Source organism: Amphiura filiformis, chromosome 5 (genome assembly GCF_039555335.1).
Source record: "Amphiura filiformis chromosome 5, Afil_fr2py, whole genome shotgun sequence".
Classification (NCBI taxonomy): Eukaryota; Metazoa; Echinodermata; class Ophiuroidea; order Amphilepidida; family Amphiuridae; genus Amphiura; species Amphiura filiformis.
This window is the reverse complement of record NC_092632.1, coordinates 64,871,950-64,887,737: the sequence shown is the minus strand read 5'-3', so window position 1 is coordinate 64,887,737 and position 15,788 is coordinate 64,871,950. Positions and strand designations below refer to the sequence as shown.

The window sequence follows — 15,788 nt, the reverse complement described above, 5'->3', positions numbered from 1 at the left end:
TTATCAGCCCTTATTTAATTTTTCGCTTTTGTGCTCGGGGCCCCTGAACGCTCGGGGCCCATGGACTTCGTCCACCCTGTCCCCCCCGCTAATGACATATTCTTAAATTGTATGTAGCTGGGAGGAAAAGCCGACGATCAATTGAAAATTTTGACCTTTCATATTGAAGATATGGATTTTTTTCCCAAAAGACCTAATTTTTTTTGGTGTTTTGGGGAAAAATCCATATCTTCAATACGAAAGATCAAAATTTTCAATTGATCGTCGGCTTTTCATCCCACCTACATACACTTTAAGTATAAATCATCAGATTTATAAAGTTTACTTCGAGTACTGTTAAATATCAAAAATATCAATTTTTAATCATTTGACATAAAATGTGTATTACATTGCGAATTTCAAAATATCAAAATTATTCTGATATTATTATTCGTATTCAGAATGCAATTCGATATGTCTGATGTGCTCTAATGTCCCACAATAAATACTGTCCAAACGTTCATACCCCCATCCCCATTAAAGTAAATAAATACCGGTAGTTGATCAAGAGAAAGATTATCAATATCTAACAATTTTTAGATACTAGAAAATAACTTTTCACGGTGACGCTCATAGAGTATTCATCTTCATCTTCGTGCAGGTCACAGACTTCATAAATTCTATTCTCAGGTGGAATTTTTGGAATAGAATATCTTCCTTTTTCAATTCTAAAGACAATGTGCACTACCACATATTTTAGAGAAAGCTAATCGGAAAGTACGGTTAAAAACAGACCATAATTATCTTGCTGGAAAGTTATTTTAAATTGACAATTAGTTCTAAGCTTAGAGTTAACGGCAGAAATACAAGAATACCAATTAGAGTCATAAACCGATTTTAAACTTGATATAACAACAGTGATAATTGTTGATTTACAAAGAATTTTAGTTTATCACATACTTCAGATTTATCAATTACAACTGCCTTTATATTAATACCCCTACACCAAGTAAAATAATTATTACCTTGAGAGATCTCCATGACACACAATCATTATTCAATTATTATTCATTATTATTCATTATTACTATTCATTATTGAATCATTATTCAATACTTGTAGACAGTATAATATCTGTCATGGGCATCTTTCATGATAGTAATGATTGCAGCTGATAATTGCTTCACCCAATAGTTGTTAAGACAATACTTTTGATTATTTATGTGTTAAAGTCTGGCAGTGTACTGTGACTGTCGCTGCAATATGTCTCTGGATATATCTTCAATGCTAGTGCAACCTATATAAAGTAGGAAAATATATTTTATCAAATATTTCAATAATTATGTGACAGGTATATCAAGCATTTATTGTCATTTCTATATTATTTTGTACAATATGGAAGTGGTAGGTAATAGGTATTTCATTTATAAAGCATTGACCCCTGCTCACCTGATAATGCCATAGCAAGACTTAATTCATCTTTCAAAATGTCCAGAACTTTCTTCACTCCTTCTTGTCCCTGAAGCAACAACAAAGATAAAACACAAAATAAACTGTTATCTTGAAATATATCGTTTGAGCAATCTCAAATTAAAGAACTTGAGACACTCTTCGCACATTTATAGGGGCGGGCATTAAAATTTTACTATGAGTATTGGGATCAGTTTATTTCAGTTTGGTACAGACTCTGTCCGCAAATAGATTGTTGTCCTACCCTATATCTCTATATCTTCTTCCTATGACATCTGAGTGAGTTCAGGCAAACGTATATTACATGGTTAAATTATAGGTCCAGGGTGATCTTAAAACCATTAATTTTTACGACTCGAGGCGCAGCACAATGATCGAATAAGGCAGTCAATATTTTGTTTTTTATGTGATAATAGCTTATATTTTAGGATTCGGCCATTTTCGTAACGTTTCTTCTTGTATTTATTCCCGTTTACTTTCCGTGTTTTTGTACCAGTACCAATTCAATGTAGTTGTCTGCGGGTTAAAAATTTGCGACCCAACCAACTTTGCCCCATCTCTTACATGGACTGATTATCAACAGCCAATACGCTGTTAAGTGGATGTACGTGGATGTTGCGATTGCGTAGATTTTAATCGGGACGCACACCGGTCAATAGTTCGTTTTCATGAATTCTATCAAATGCATGGTATAGTTAAAACAATGCCCCCACATTTTACATATTAGATGACAGGAATCTAAATAATATGAGTTATGTAATACGCTTTATGTAAATTGCATAAAAGTCGTAGGACGTTACCGCACTTATGGTCAACAAAATAAACAAGCGTAAAGTGAAGTATATTAAACAAAGGAGTGCTTACATACGACTTCAAAATTTGGCACAATTTCAGGAACATGTGCGTTAGAGATGTAGCGGTGTAACTTAAGAATGGGCCACCAATCATGCTTTGGTCGATATCTCATATATTTTTCGAGTATATTTCGATATGTAGGCCTAATATATATACATGATATACGTTTCGTGCAATTTGCTACAATTATACTTACGTCACAAGCTAATCCCCATAATACAGGTCTGGCGATAAAGACAGCTTTAGCACCCAATGCGAGAGCTTTCAGTACATCCGTGCCCTTCGTCACACCTCCATCCAAATACACCTCTACATTAGACCCTCTAACAGCCTCTACAACTTCAGACAAGGCATCGATCTGGAATTTTTAATTTCATTCAATGATAGGCAACAGAAAGTAGAACATTACTACAGATATTTTAAGCACTTCTATAAGTTAACGTTATATTATATTCCCTTGACTAGATTGAGCATGTTTCAGTTCGTCATCGTTTTTAAAGATTTTTTATCGGGTGGCGTTTCTTGCTAATAAATGCTTGCCTTTTGGTGTCAAATTATGTGCGACCATTTCTATAGCGAAAAAATTGTCCCCTCATAAGTCATATCGTTCGGAATATTAAGTATACTATTCAGTTACCAAAAAGTATAATAGATACCGAAAAGTTGAGTTACCGTTGCTAGCACTCCATCCAGTTGTCTTCCGCCATGGTTGGACACGAGTATCCCGTTTACACCATATTTCACAGCTTCTCTCGCGTCTTCGGCTTTACAAATACAGTCAAAACTAAATGTTAATAGACAATAGAAGGACTAATAGATACACCTTAATATATAGGCTATAGTTTATTTTGCAACCATCGGTTTCACGCACACTTTACGAGGCAATCATCAGGCAAAATGTCTGAAGCATGTCACCAGAAGTACAGTGTCATCATTTTGCCTGATGATCGCTACGTAAAGTGTGCGTGAAACCGATGGTTGCAAAATAAACCACAATTTTATGTTGTAATAAGCTCTGCAAATGATGCATCGAGCACTTTTTGCTACAACTGATATAACTCTTGTGTTAGTATCATTTTATATACGTGTATGATAATATTATGTACTTGAAATGAAAAAGAACCTCTTACATGGGAGAGAGAGATTTACATAGAAAAATGTGTAGGGCATTGTGCTTCTCTGTCAATGACATCAAACTTTACCTGTTAATAACAAAATGGCAATATATACATTGCTCATTCTCAAATGTCTAAGAATTATATCCAGTACAAATGACTAATTTTAGTTTAACTACGTAAAAATCCCACAACCATCACCTTACCAGTTAATATGCCTTTGAGTACTATTGGTAATCTGGTGATACTACGGAGCCATTTGATATCTTCCCACGTAACTGATGGGTCACAATGGGTGTTAGCAAAATTTGCTAAGCCGGATCCCTTGCCTTTGGTATAAAGTTGTTGGCAGTCTAATTCGCCCGCAATGTTGGCAGGACTGTGAGGGGATGAAATGCCAAAAATACGAGATAATGAAAATTAAAAAGGTCCACATTAAAAGTTCAATTTTAGCATGCAAGGTCCACATTAAGTGACAGGTATCTGACAATATGCTATAACTAGGCGGTTACCCATATTTGGCGGTTCTCGGCTGGGCGCGATTACTTGGCTGATGGTGACTGTACCCACAAAGTTTCATGCCCATATGACAGTTTTTACTAATTTGACCTAGATAACCCCTGGTGACCCCAAAATGACCTTCCAAAAATTTGGCTCTATATGTTGACTGTACCCACCAAGTTTTATGCCCATGCGACAGTTTTTACTAATTTGACCTCGGATGACCCCAAAAAAAGCACCCTCTCTCTTCCACAATTTTGGCTCGAGTGCACCTCCAAGCATTGCCCTAAGGCATCGTATTTCAAAAACATCCAATCTGTGTCGATCAGATTCACGTAACGCCCAGGATTCTGACCCATAGGTGGCAATAGGGAGGATGAGCGACTGGTAGATCCTTACTTTCAGCTATCTGGTGATGTCATGGTTAGACCAGATGGTATTTTTCAATCTACCAAATGCCCAGGCTGCCAACTTTGTGCGACGTTTAATATCCTCTTCCACTGAGGGCACTACTACCCAGAAAGACAAAGTTATTTACTTTGTCAATGGGCATTTGGTTCAGCATGATATCTCTTGGGTCGTCAGACATGATCTTGCATTTTGTTGGGTTAATTTTCATTCCCCAGCTGCTGCATGCTTTTTTTCCAATTCATTCGTGGAGATTTGCAGGTTCTCAAAGTCGATATCCATGAGTGTGGTGTCATCTGCATATCGGATGTTGTTAATGCACATGTCACCCATCTGCACACCGGAGCCAAGATTTTGGATGTCCTTCATGACAAACTCCAGATATAGATTGAAGAGGCATGGTGAGAGAAGACATCCCTGCCTAACACCAACTAGGACTTCAAACCAATCGGTGATCTTTCCATTTACCACGACTGAGCATTTGGTTTGCTCATACATATTTGCAATGAGGTTCACCAGTTTGGCGTCTACTCCTACTGATCGCAGACATTTCCAAAGGGCCTCCCTCCATATGGTGTCAAATGCTGCTTTGAAGTCTACAAAGTTCCAGTGTATTGGAATGCGTCTTTCTTTAGCCTTTTCGAAGATTTGGCGTACTGTAAATACCGCATCTGAGGTGCCTCTGAACCCACACTGTTCCTCTCTGAGATGGTTATCTACAGTCTGTTGAATTAGGTTAAGAACCATCCTACAGAATACTTTTCCCGGGATTGACAGGAGGGTAATAGCTCTGTAGTTAGCTGGGTCCTGTTTGTCCCCCTTTTTGTACACAGGGGTTATTAGACCTTTACTCCAGTCTTCAGGGATTTTTCCTTCAGCCCAGGCAGTGTTGATGATCTTCAACAACATTGGTTTCAACATGGGTCCTCCTGCTTTCAACACTTCTGCTGAGATCTTATCCCAACCACACGCTTTGTTGTTTTTAAGCTTCTTGATGGCCTCTTCAACTTCACCTATTGAAAAGGGCAAACTTGCTGTAGCGGGGTTAATAGGCTCCGGGATGGAGTTTAGTATATTACAGTCTCTGGGGAATTCTGTATTCAGATGTTTACTGAAGTATTCCTCCCAGCACTTCATTACTTCCTCTGGGGCTGTTTTCAGTGAACCATGTTTGTCTTTGGCTGCAGTTTGAACTTTGGTTTTATCACTTGCTAGTTTTGTGACTTTCTTGAAGAGATCATGGCTTATGTTCTTTGCATGGGTTTCTTCCATTTCTTGAACGTCTTTTTGAAGTTTTCTTTTCCACTGCTTCACTTGATATTTGACCCCTTTGTTCAGCTTCCGATAGCAGTTCTTGTTTGGAGCTGAGGGGTTGTTTAACATCAAGACTCTGGCTTTTCTTCTCAAGTGGCACATTTTCCTGACTTCTTCAGGCAATCCCTTCACTTGGCGAGCCCTCCTAATGCCAACTGATTCTTCAGTAATTTTGTTTGTGGTGTCTCTGAACTTAGCCCACAGGTCTTCTACATCAGTATCCTCCAGTTGAAGCAGGGGTTCAAAAGTGCCACCAATCTTGGCTCTGAACTCTTCTGCAATCAGGGGGTTGGTAAGTCTACTGACGTCATAGCTTTTTGGAGTTGTTTTCAGGCGTTTGGTTCTGACTGGTGCTGACACCACTTTAGCGATCACTAGACATACATATACGATTTTTTATTCAATAATGAACAAATACATTTGGGCCACCAAAGCGGCATTATAAATCATTACATGAATAAATTACAAACAACATGAAATTGAACAGGAAGAATTAATTGATTTTGGTGAGCCTGTATCGCAGTCTCCAAATGATGTTGGTTCCAATCATGGAACTGACAGAAGCATACTTGGCAACAGCCTTGGCAACACGTTTGGGGAAGCCAAGTTTCTTCAACCCACTTCGGAAACGGTGGTGAATATGGCCGAGTGACCCAATCACGAAGACAAGGATTTTGCAATCAAATCCGCACAATGTGAGCAAGTTACAAAGAGGAGTATACTTTTGGAACTTTGTGTTGCAACTTTCCTCAATGAAAGCGTCAAAAGGACAAGTTACTTCCAAGATGAAAAACTTCATGTTTTCGTGATCAATGAGAAATAGGTCTGGTTTTCTTGCTTGAATGTCCTGAAAGATGTTTGCGAATTCAATTTCATCATCGTCATTCGTGATCAGGGCACCCGAGTTGATCTTTTCACGGTAGATATCACACCTGTTGTATTTTTTAATTTCCTTTTCAAGGATATTCATGATCCGGTTATGTCTTGAAATGTAATTGTAACGAAATTGCATGCAGCCGTTTGCTACATGTGAAATTGTATCATATGGATTTCTGCAAAGAGGGCACGACTTGCTAACCTGAGGAAACATTACATGGCGCAATGAATTTGATTCAGCGATTTGGAGTCTAGCTTTGGTGATGAACTTAATCAGGTCGACACTTCAATCGCCATTCTTTAAATGCTCCATCGAACATGCATAATCTGCTTTCTCGAGGTCCGCAAGTCTTCCCTGTGATTCAAGATTTTTCCAGTTGCTTAGTTCAGTTTGTGATGTACCCTGTATAATTCTATGTCATGAACTAGGGGAAGTTACCTTTCTAATCATGCAATAATTTGTTTATTATGACATCATGGGGGAAAACCCAGATGAATGCAATAACAACATCATTTGTGAAGACTATTTATGTCAAGGGGAAAATCCCCTGAGACAGATTGTGAAATGGACATAATAGTGGGAAAAACCCACAGGAAGTGATGTAATGTTAAAGGTGAAAGTCTATTAATAGAACATTGGGAAAATCCAAGATATGCTACAAAACATCATGTTGGTAGTAATTCTTGGCAGACCTGTATCGATGTGATTGTAATGTGGTTGGTGTAGTTAAGCTGGGTACTCAGAGAGTATTACAAAGTGTGGCCATGGAGGATTCCTACAGTGCTACAAGTTCAGCCTTGACTGAAATTATGATTATTATTTCGGAGCTACGAAAATGGACCAAAGTAAGACATCAGGGTCTACTGCGGATTGTAGAGGCGACTTTATGAAATTTTGTTACAATTATTATCATCTGGATACAGATCTGACAGGCTGCAATAGCCTTTATTATTGTCACAGTTGATAGTGTTGATCTGGGCTATGCTTACAGTCCAATTCCTTCAAAGAAAGGAAATTGCAAGCCAGAAATATTTTATGTAGTCAAAGTACTACTATTTACCAGTGTTGTCGGAGAAGATCTAGAATACGTCAAAGAACGTTATTCTTCCAAGAAAGGAAATATATTCTTCTGTCGACTTGCTGAAGTCTGGTATTTTGATTCAACGCAACTGTCAAAATAAGTGGGGACAACTGCATCGCAGTCCTGCTTCCTGAAGATATTGTGTGAAAGGTGGAAATAGCACCAAGTTTGGAGAAAGCAGCGCAAGGAGTTAAATTTGGAGAACTGCGCAAGGAGTTTAGCATAGGAGAACGGTGCAAGGAGTTTAGCATAGGAGGACGGCGCCAGGAGTTTAGTATAGGAGAATTGCGCAAGGAGTTGTAAACGTGTTTGGAGAACACCATTTTCGTGTAAGGATTTTATACGCAAGGAGTTATCAATGCAAGTGTACAAAGGACTTAGCTGATTGTCGCAGGACAAGTGAATAGGGATATATTACATCAGTCGTCCAGAACATTACAAGAACTTTATGATCACCAAGAAGAAGAATGCTGGCTAAGTACAAAATAGATAAAGAGTGATTATATTTGATTAATGTATATGTGCATTTGTAGTCATTATATTGTACCAAACGAAACTTGCTTTCAATTAAAGACTTAGATTTTGTTAGCTTAAACGAACAGTGTATTTGTGTTGTGCATTCGTGTGAGTTCGGGTAAAAGGTGATTTTGGCCTTGAGTCAAGTACGACTCGTAACAAGTTTCAGTCAGTTTCTTTACAGTCAGCCGCCTGGACAACCAATTCTTTAGAAATGCTTAGTCGCGCTAAAAGTCGATCGATACATGTAAAAATCAGCACAATTCAGAGATACACCTTTTTGCTATGAAATTAATTTTCTCGGTCAAATATAAAGTAATATTTTTTTTTTCTTCAGTAATGTCAGTTAAAAACTTGGTGCTTGGATATACATTTTTTTAAATCCTGGTGTTAAAATTAAGCATCAAATTGTGTCTTTTAGTGTGATATTTTTGATTTTTATAGGCCTTGAATTCGCCTGCGAGCTTTTTACGGAATTCATGTTTTAGCGTCTCAAACTAACATAGTTTGCTAAAGAAAGATATTTCCCACCTCTGTAAAGCACATCGTGTGGGTCTATATGTTATAGTTTTGTCAGAATTTCCGTTTTTGTTTTACCCTTTTTCCATTCATGCTCCGAAAATGTCAAACTAAGTAAAAGTAGGTAATGGTGAGTACTTTTATCTCGAGAGCAACCAGCAGAAATAGTCGATATTTCCTTTGTTGTTATCCAGGTCAATTTTTCATTGAAAGCAAATTGCCCGACCAGCGATTAAATCCCCAATTGGGTGTTCTGGTTAAACATGATCAGTAGGAGCGCTATAGGTCTGGGAATTTCTTTGCTATATTGAAGTTCTGGCAACACTATAGCCATGCCGGTATTCCTATTAAACCCAGGGATATCGATCCACAATGCTAGTACTAGCCTTAGATTTCACGTGTTGATTTTGAAATTTTTTCAGCCGACAGTGAAAGATGGTGAAATCAAAACGGAAATTCTGACAAAACTATGATATATCGCTCACGGTGATGTGCGTTAGAAAGTTGGGAAAAATCCTTCATTAGCGAACTATCTTACTTTGAAAAGCTAAAAGGTTGATCCAAAAAAAAGGCTCGCGGGCAGAGTTTAAGCCTATCAAAATCGAAAATCTTACACTAAATGACTAAATTTCACGCCTAAGTTTAACACTAGGATTTTAAAAAAAATACATTATCAAGCACTACAGTTTTTCCTGACATTTACTGAAACAATGAAAAGGATTGCTTTTCATTTGGCCGAGAAAATTAATTTTACAATGAAAAGGTGTAACGCAAAATTTAGCTCATTTCAACACCAAATTCGATCGTTTGTATTGCCTCATTAAATGACTGAGTGAGCCTTGCAGAACAAAAGAATCGGTTGTCCAGGTTGCTAACTGTTTATGATAAAATGATAAATTACTTTGTGACAAACCATAACAGTTTCACCTGCCTTGATGGCATACGCAAAGTTTTCGTTGTTTGATTTAACCAACTCGATGGCTAATTTTGAGCAGATCTCGTTTAACTCAACCCAGGCTGACTTGCTCAAGCAAGTCTGAATATTTTTTATGATGATACCATTTTCATCAGCTTCATACCCAGCAAAATTGTTACCTTCATCATTAGTCTCTTTAACTTTTCTTTTTTGCATGTGCAGTTTGAGGGACTTTTCAGCAGTCTTCCGGACCACATCATCATCTGAATTCAACATCTGTACATATGACGCAACCCTTTTAGCGAAATAAATACTAGATGGTTTTCGGATTCCAAGGCCTCCAGATGATTTTGGGACAAAAACATACTTGCGGTTAGAATTAGTATGTTGGCCTAACCATGATCTGGCATACTTGATTATTAAATCCTCCATTGCCGTCAAAGTTTTAAATGGTATAGGCAGAATGCTGAAAAATCCTTCAACTGTTGAAATGCATAATGTATTGATTGCTTCAAGTTTAAAGCAGATTGCAAGCGGAGCAATGTCGAGTTTTTGCAATAAATTTTTGAATTTTTGGAATAATTCTGATACTTGATGAGTCCAATCACCCGTCATATTGATTGAATAATTAAGGTACTCATATGACTTATCACGTTGATATTTTTCCACTGGGTTACCTTGCAAATTGATGATGGTTTTATCAGCTTGACCACGCTTATACCAATTGTTGCCTGATCTACGTTCGTACAAAAGAGCTGATTTTTGAGCCTTGATGTCAAGTTTGGCCCAATTGCAAAATGTTTCAACTTTTATTCCCATATCAACAATTTGCCGAGGATCACGTGTACATACGGCAATATCGTCAACATAGGCCTGGACGGGGATTGGCATACATACATACATACATACATACATACATACATACATACATACAAAGTATTTATGACACGCTGTTTCATAGAGATCACAGCGTGTGTGATGATACACTATAAATAAATAAATAACAAACAAAAAATAAAAGCAAGCAATAATATGGAACAAAAGAAAATCACTGTGTGAAAAGGTGTGTTTTAAGTCCTTTCTTAAACATTTGAAGTGATGGCACAGAACGCAGAGCAGGTGGTAAAGTGTTCCACAACCGAGGAGCAACATATGCGAATGATCTGTCGGCAGCAGATTGAAGAGTGCGAGGTGTGTAAGTTTGTTCAGTGAGTCTGGTAGTGTCAGTTGAAGATCGTAAGCCAGTTCGTGCAGGTGAGTACAGAGACAAGTTGCAGGCAAGGTATGATGGAGCAAAGCCATTTAGGCACTTGAAAACAATGACAAGGATTTTGAATGTGATCTGAGCCTACATCAGCTGAGCAGTATGATCGGCAATTCTGGATGGTACTTAGGTTCTCCTGTTGAGTTATGACAAAGTCAATCATATTTTTGTATTTCCCACAAGGTGAAGTCCATGTTACCTTTCTACAGGCTTTATGCTGGAAGTGGGTGTTACAAACTGTCAACTTGGGGAGCATGCAGAATTCCAACAGTTTCTCCCATCTGTATATACCTACGCAGGTCACTGTGGCATAAGATTCTCATAAGCCTATTATGCATGAGAGCGTTGTGACCGCTGAATTGATCGGAAAGGATGGCCCCGGGGGATGGCCCCATAATTGGCCAAATTCATTTGGCGGCTTATTCGAGGGAGAAAACCCTCTTAAGCAGGGGCGTAAATCCGTTTTTGAAAGTGGGGGGACACACTGACAGTGGGGAAATCAATAAATACATTAAAAAATGGCCGCAAAGCGGCCATCGCGTCGCGACGCAGGGGGTGTCTGAGGGGGGATGTGCCCCCCTGAGAAGTAAGAAACTTTTGCAAAATGAATACCTAATTGAATCGATTTGGTGGCCCATTTTGGCACTATTAGTGTGTAAAATTTTAGTTTAAAAGAGGCAAAAATTTGTGAAATGACAGTCCACAAAGCCTTTCGTAGAAAAGTTTTCCCTATTATTGTAGGCCTATACATGTATGTAAATTACATAAATTGGCAATGTGGAAAGCAGAAGTGAAAATGGCTACTTCTTTACCCACTACATAGGGGGTGTCTGAGGGGGATGTGCCCCGTCAGAAGTAAGAAACTTTTTCAAAATGAATACCTAATTGAAGCGATTTGGTGGTCCATTTTGGCACTAATAGTGTGGAAAATTTTAGTTTAAAAAAGCCACAATGTTGTGAAATGACGGTCCATGAAGCCTTTCGTGGAAAAGTTTTCCCTATTATTGTAGGCCTATAAATTACATAAATTGGCAAATGTGGAAAGCAGAACCGAAAGTGGCTACTTGTTCACCCACTACGCAGGGGGTGTCAGGGGGGATGTTCCACCTTGAGAAGTTGGACAATTTTGCAAAATGAAGGTCCAATTGAAACCATTTGATGCATCATATTTACACTATTTAAATCATTGCTTAAACAAAAAAAGGGTCCGAACTCAATTAGCAAAATGTTAAATGTTACACAGGTCCACTGATATGTTAGGCCTATAACTATAAGACCCGCCCCCTGAATTTTCACACGCTTATGGGCGCGCCCACCCACCTTCACACAATGCCTAAAATAACCACAGGCCTATGCCGGTACCGACTGTGCGGTTTTTGTAGGCATGGGCAGTGATGGGCATACTCAATTACATGCAAGTTAACCTTTCTCTTCTTTTTTCTCCCTTTTCCCTTATCCTTTTCTCCCTTTTTCTTCTCTCTTTTCCTTTTTTTTTTTAGGGGTGGGGACCAAAAACTTTAAAAAGTGAGGGGGACGTGTCCCCCTGTCCCCCACCCAATTTACGCCCTTGCTCTTAAGCATCTACCTTCGGCTATATTTATAAATACGTAATTATAAATACGCATGTGACCCATGGGTACGACATACCAAGACTAGCAGGCGTGACCAAATCTTCATGCTATTGAGCACTGTACAGAAAAGGATAGGAACTCTTTAGATAATATCATCAAATTTAAGTATAAATAATAGCACATGGGGGATTCCGAATTTGGTTTACAATAGGCGTAATATCACAACGTTGAACAAAAGAGACAATTTCTGCCGCACAGTCGGGTGTTGTTTACCGCCTTTGCATCAAAATGTACAGGAAGACCACCCACTGTGTCGAAGGCCACTTCCAGACTTCCTGTCTACAGGCAGTTAAGTCAGCGCGGAGGTTGTCACGTACGTATTTATAAATATGTGACCGTACGCCACGAATGAGCCGTAAATTACGCAAATTGTATTCTGAGTTACAGTGCAAAATGTGCATAAAGGTTCTAGTCATAGGTACCTCAAGTTGATGCTACATGTATCTCATTTTTGGAATTGCCAGTCAAACACCTTTTAAACCAATCATTAATCCTATTGTTGAAGAGGATAATAAGTTATATAATTAAAGACTGAGATAAAAAGAATTTATCACGTCTGACGTCATCTGTCAATCAAATTCGAGCACGGTTTGTTTACAAGTGTCGTGATGATGATGACTTGCTGAACGCGGCGGTATAACCGGGCGCCTTATTGTTAATTTGGCTCCTTTCGACATGCAAACCATATCAAAAGTTAGGTCTTTATAGGTAGGAAACCTTCTTAACCGAAGGCACCATGTTCACAATGCCTAGAAAAGCTGCTTTTTGCCTTGTAAAAGTACGTATTTTTCGCCATTTGCTGCTATTCCTTTTCTCCGATCAGTACCAGATAGATCGGTCTTACGCGCTATTAACCTGTGTAAACCAATCAAAGATCGTAATTGACAGTGACATCAGACGCGATAAATTCTTTTTATCTCTGTCTTTAATTATACCTATGTATAGAATTCTGAAATAGCTCTTCTTCGTTTGCGCTTTGCATTGGCTAAATCCTGTTCAAGTGGTGGGATGCAAAGCATTGTATTTTGTTTAGGTATGTATTAACAATGAGAGGACATTCCTGAACCACGCTGACCTGGGGATGATTTGAAGTGACCGTTTGATATTTATTACCAGCATTAAGGAAAAAGAGACAGGTGTAGCACCGAAATAAAGTACACTTTTGCTGAAGGAGCAAATTTAAACAAACCATAATTCCGTTTCTGGATATCGTTTGAAGTCAAATGATATATCATTTTAAAGATTATGATATATATTTTCTAACATGTCTAAACACGAAATAAAACAAAATTGACCGAAGGCCAACTTTACGGCTCATTCGTCGCGTACGGTCACATATAGTCGAAGCATACTGTGAGGGAATTTTTGACCAGATTGTACCTTAAATTAAACATAGCCCGTGACCTACCTCAGGTTTGACGGCAAATTGAACTGATTTCTAATATCCAATCGTCGTTTTGACGTGCATGGAAGATCAACCGTTATAAAAAGTGCTCTGTAACCAGCCTTTTCGGCTCTTTTGATGAGCCTTTCGTATATTTGTCGATCTCTGTAGATAAAGAATTGAATCCATAGCGGTGTTGTCGATTCTTTGACAGCTTCAGCGATATTTTCAAGAGTTTCATTGGAACCACTGCCTGCAACACACATTGGTGTGGATGTCATGGCTGCCCCTGGAAGGAAGTATAATAACATTACAATTCCATATTATAATAATGTATCTATAATCGTTAATGTTAAATCGGTATAGTTCAGAAGAAATCGTCAAAAGACAAAAAATTAGATTCAAATGTGGTATACCACATTTTTGACTAATTCAGCATTTTTTTGATGATATCTTTAGAAATACACCGATTTGGAACTCCTACTTTCAATATGTTAATGAGAAAAGTAAAATCTTTTATTTGATATCAATTTATTACATGATCATGATGATTATCATTTATAAAAACACTGTAGACTACCAGTTTTACGCGGTATTAAATGTCAGTAATTCCATAAAGAATTAGTCGCATTTACAAGGAACATTTACATGGTTGTTTTGCATGAATGATTGCAAGGGACAACATTTTATGTTATACATAAGTTTTAAAGAATTTGATTTTCCAAATATATCAGGTCACCTTCCTTTAAAGAATTGTGAAATATAATAGAATTTAGGAGTTATATTAATTGAAGAAGAAGACAAAACTTTCATTATGCAGTTCTCGAACAAAAGACTTGGATGATTCAGATGATTCAGATGATTTAAGACTCGCTAGCGGAAATTGTAACATAACCATTCATGATTCAGATCTGGTGCTTGGGCCCGATTATTATTATAGTTTTTATTTGCCCTACAGGGGCTAGCACTTCATAATTCAAACTTAATGCCATACTATCCTTTTAAATGAATTTGAATAATTTATTATCAAACCTATAAATGACTTGATTAGAGAACGTTCTCTAAATTACTAACATTATTACATAATTATAAATTATACACTACCTTTAACTGTTGCTATTTCGCCGTCTGGATGCGCCATTTTATGGAAAGACGATGGTCCAATAGCAATAGGATGAGGCAAATGATGACCTAATATGGTAGTGGACATGTCCCTATTGCTGACATCTCGCATCAGTCTGGGGCGCAATCGGAATCTAAAGATCAAAGAAGCAAAACATTTTTATGATGAAGGTAGTATTTCACGTGTGCATAGTTGGAACTTCTTTTTTACGCTTGCAATACTCCATGTAAGGCCCGATGTAAATCATTCAGAAAAAATGCATACAAGAAATTCAAACATTTCAGAACGGGTACTATGTGTGACAAATTATGCTATATTACTAGGGTAGGGTTATGTAGTACTGATTTTGCAATGGAGAAAATTGCCAGGCGCGATGCCCGGGCGTGATGAAGGTGAAATATTAATTGTACGTACCGTGTGAATGCTTCCTTATTGTCCTGCAATGTCTGTTGATCATCGGCACCACCAGCATAGAAATCGAACGCAAATTTAGGAAGCAATTGTCCCGCTTTCTTCTCATAATCGTCCACACAAACGAGTTGATTTGCACCCGCTGCCATGGTTGTCTATATTTGGATATCATTGGGTTTAACCATATCCCTGGTTTAACCATATCAGTACTCGGTATGCAAATAGTGCCTTACTGTACACGCTGTCTATGAATTATATTAAAATATATTATGAGGTCAAATTTTGTCTGACTTTCCTCATTTTTAGCGAGGAGTGAACATAGCACAGCGTCATGCATCATCCCATTATCTTCGTGTCAAAAATTGCCGTGATAGTAGAGCGAATCCACTAGTTCTTCTTTTTTTGTTCGAGATAGGTCGAACAA

General features: G+C 38.0%; 1 protein-coding gene across 1 annotated transcript; it reads right to left on the bottom strand.

The window, feature by feature from the left end:
- Positions 1–1,029: 1,029 nt before the first annotated feature.
- On the bottom strand, positions 1,030–15,513 carry LOC140152332 (2-Hydroxyacid oxidase 1-like). Its single transcript, XM_072174635.1, has 8 exons — positions 15,368–15,513; positions 14,935–15,086; positions 13,855–14,119; positions 3,626–3,798; positions 2,977–3,068; positions 2,501–2,662; positions 1,429–1,498; positions 1,030–1,276 (listed from the first exon to the last, which is right to left on the bottom strand). Exons 1-8 carry the CDS (start codon positions 15,511–15,513, stop codon positions 1,206–1,208), a joined length of 1,131 nt encoding a protein of 376 aa, XP_072030736.1. The 3' UTR covers positions 1,030–1,205.
- Positions 15,514–15,788: the final 275 nt, after the last annotated feature.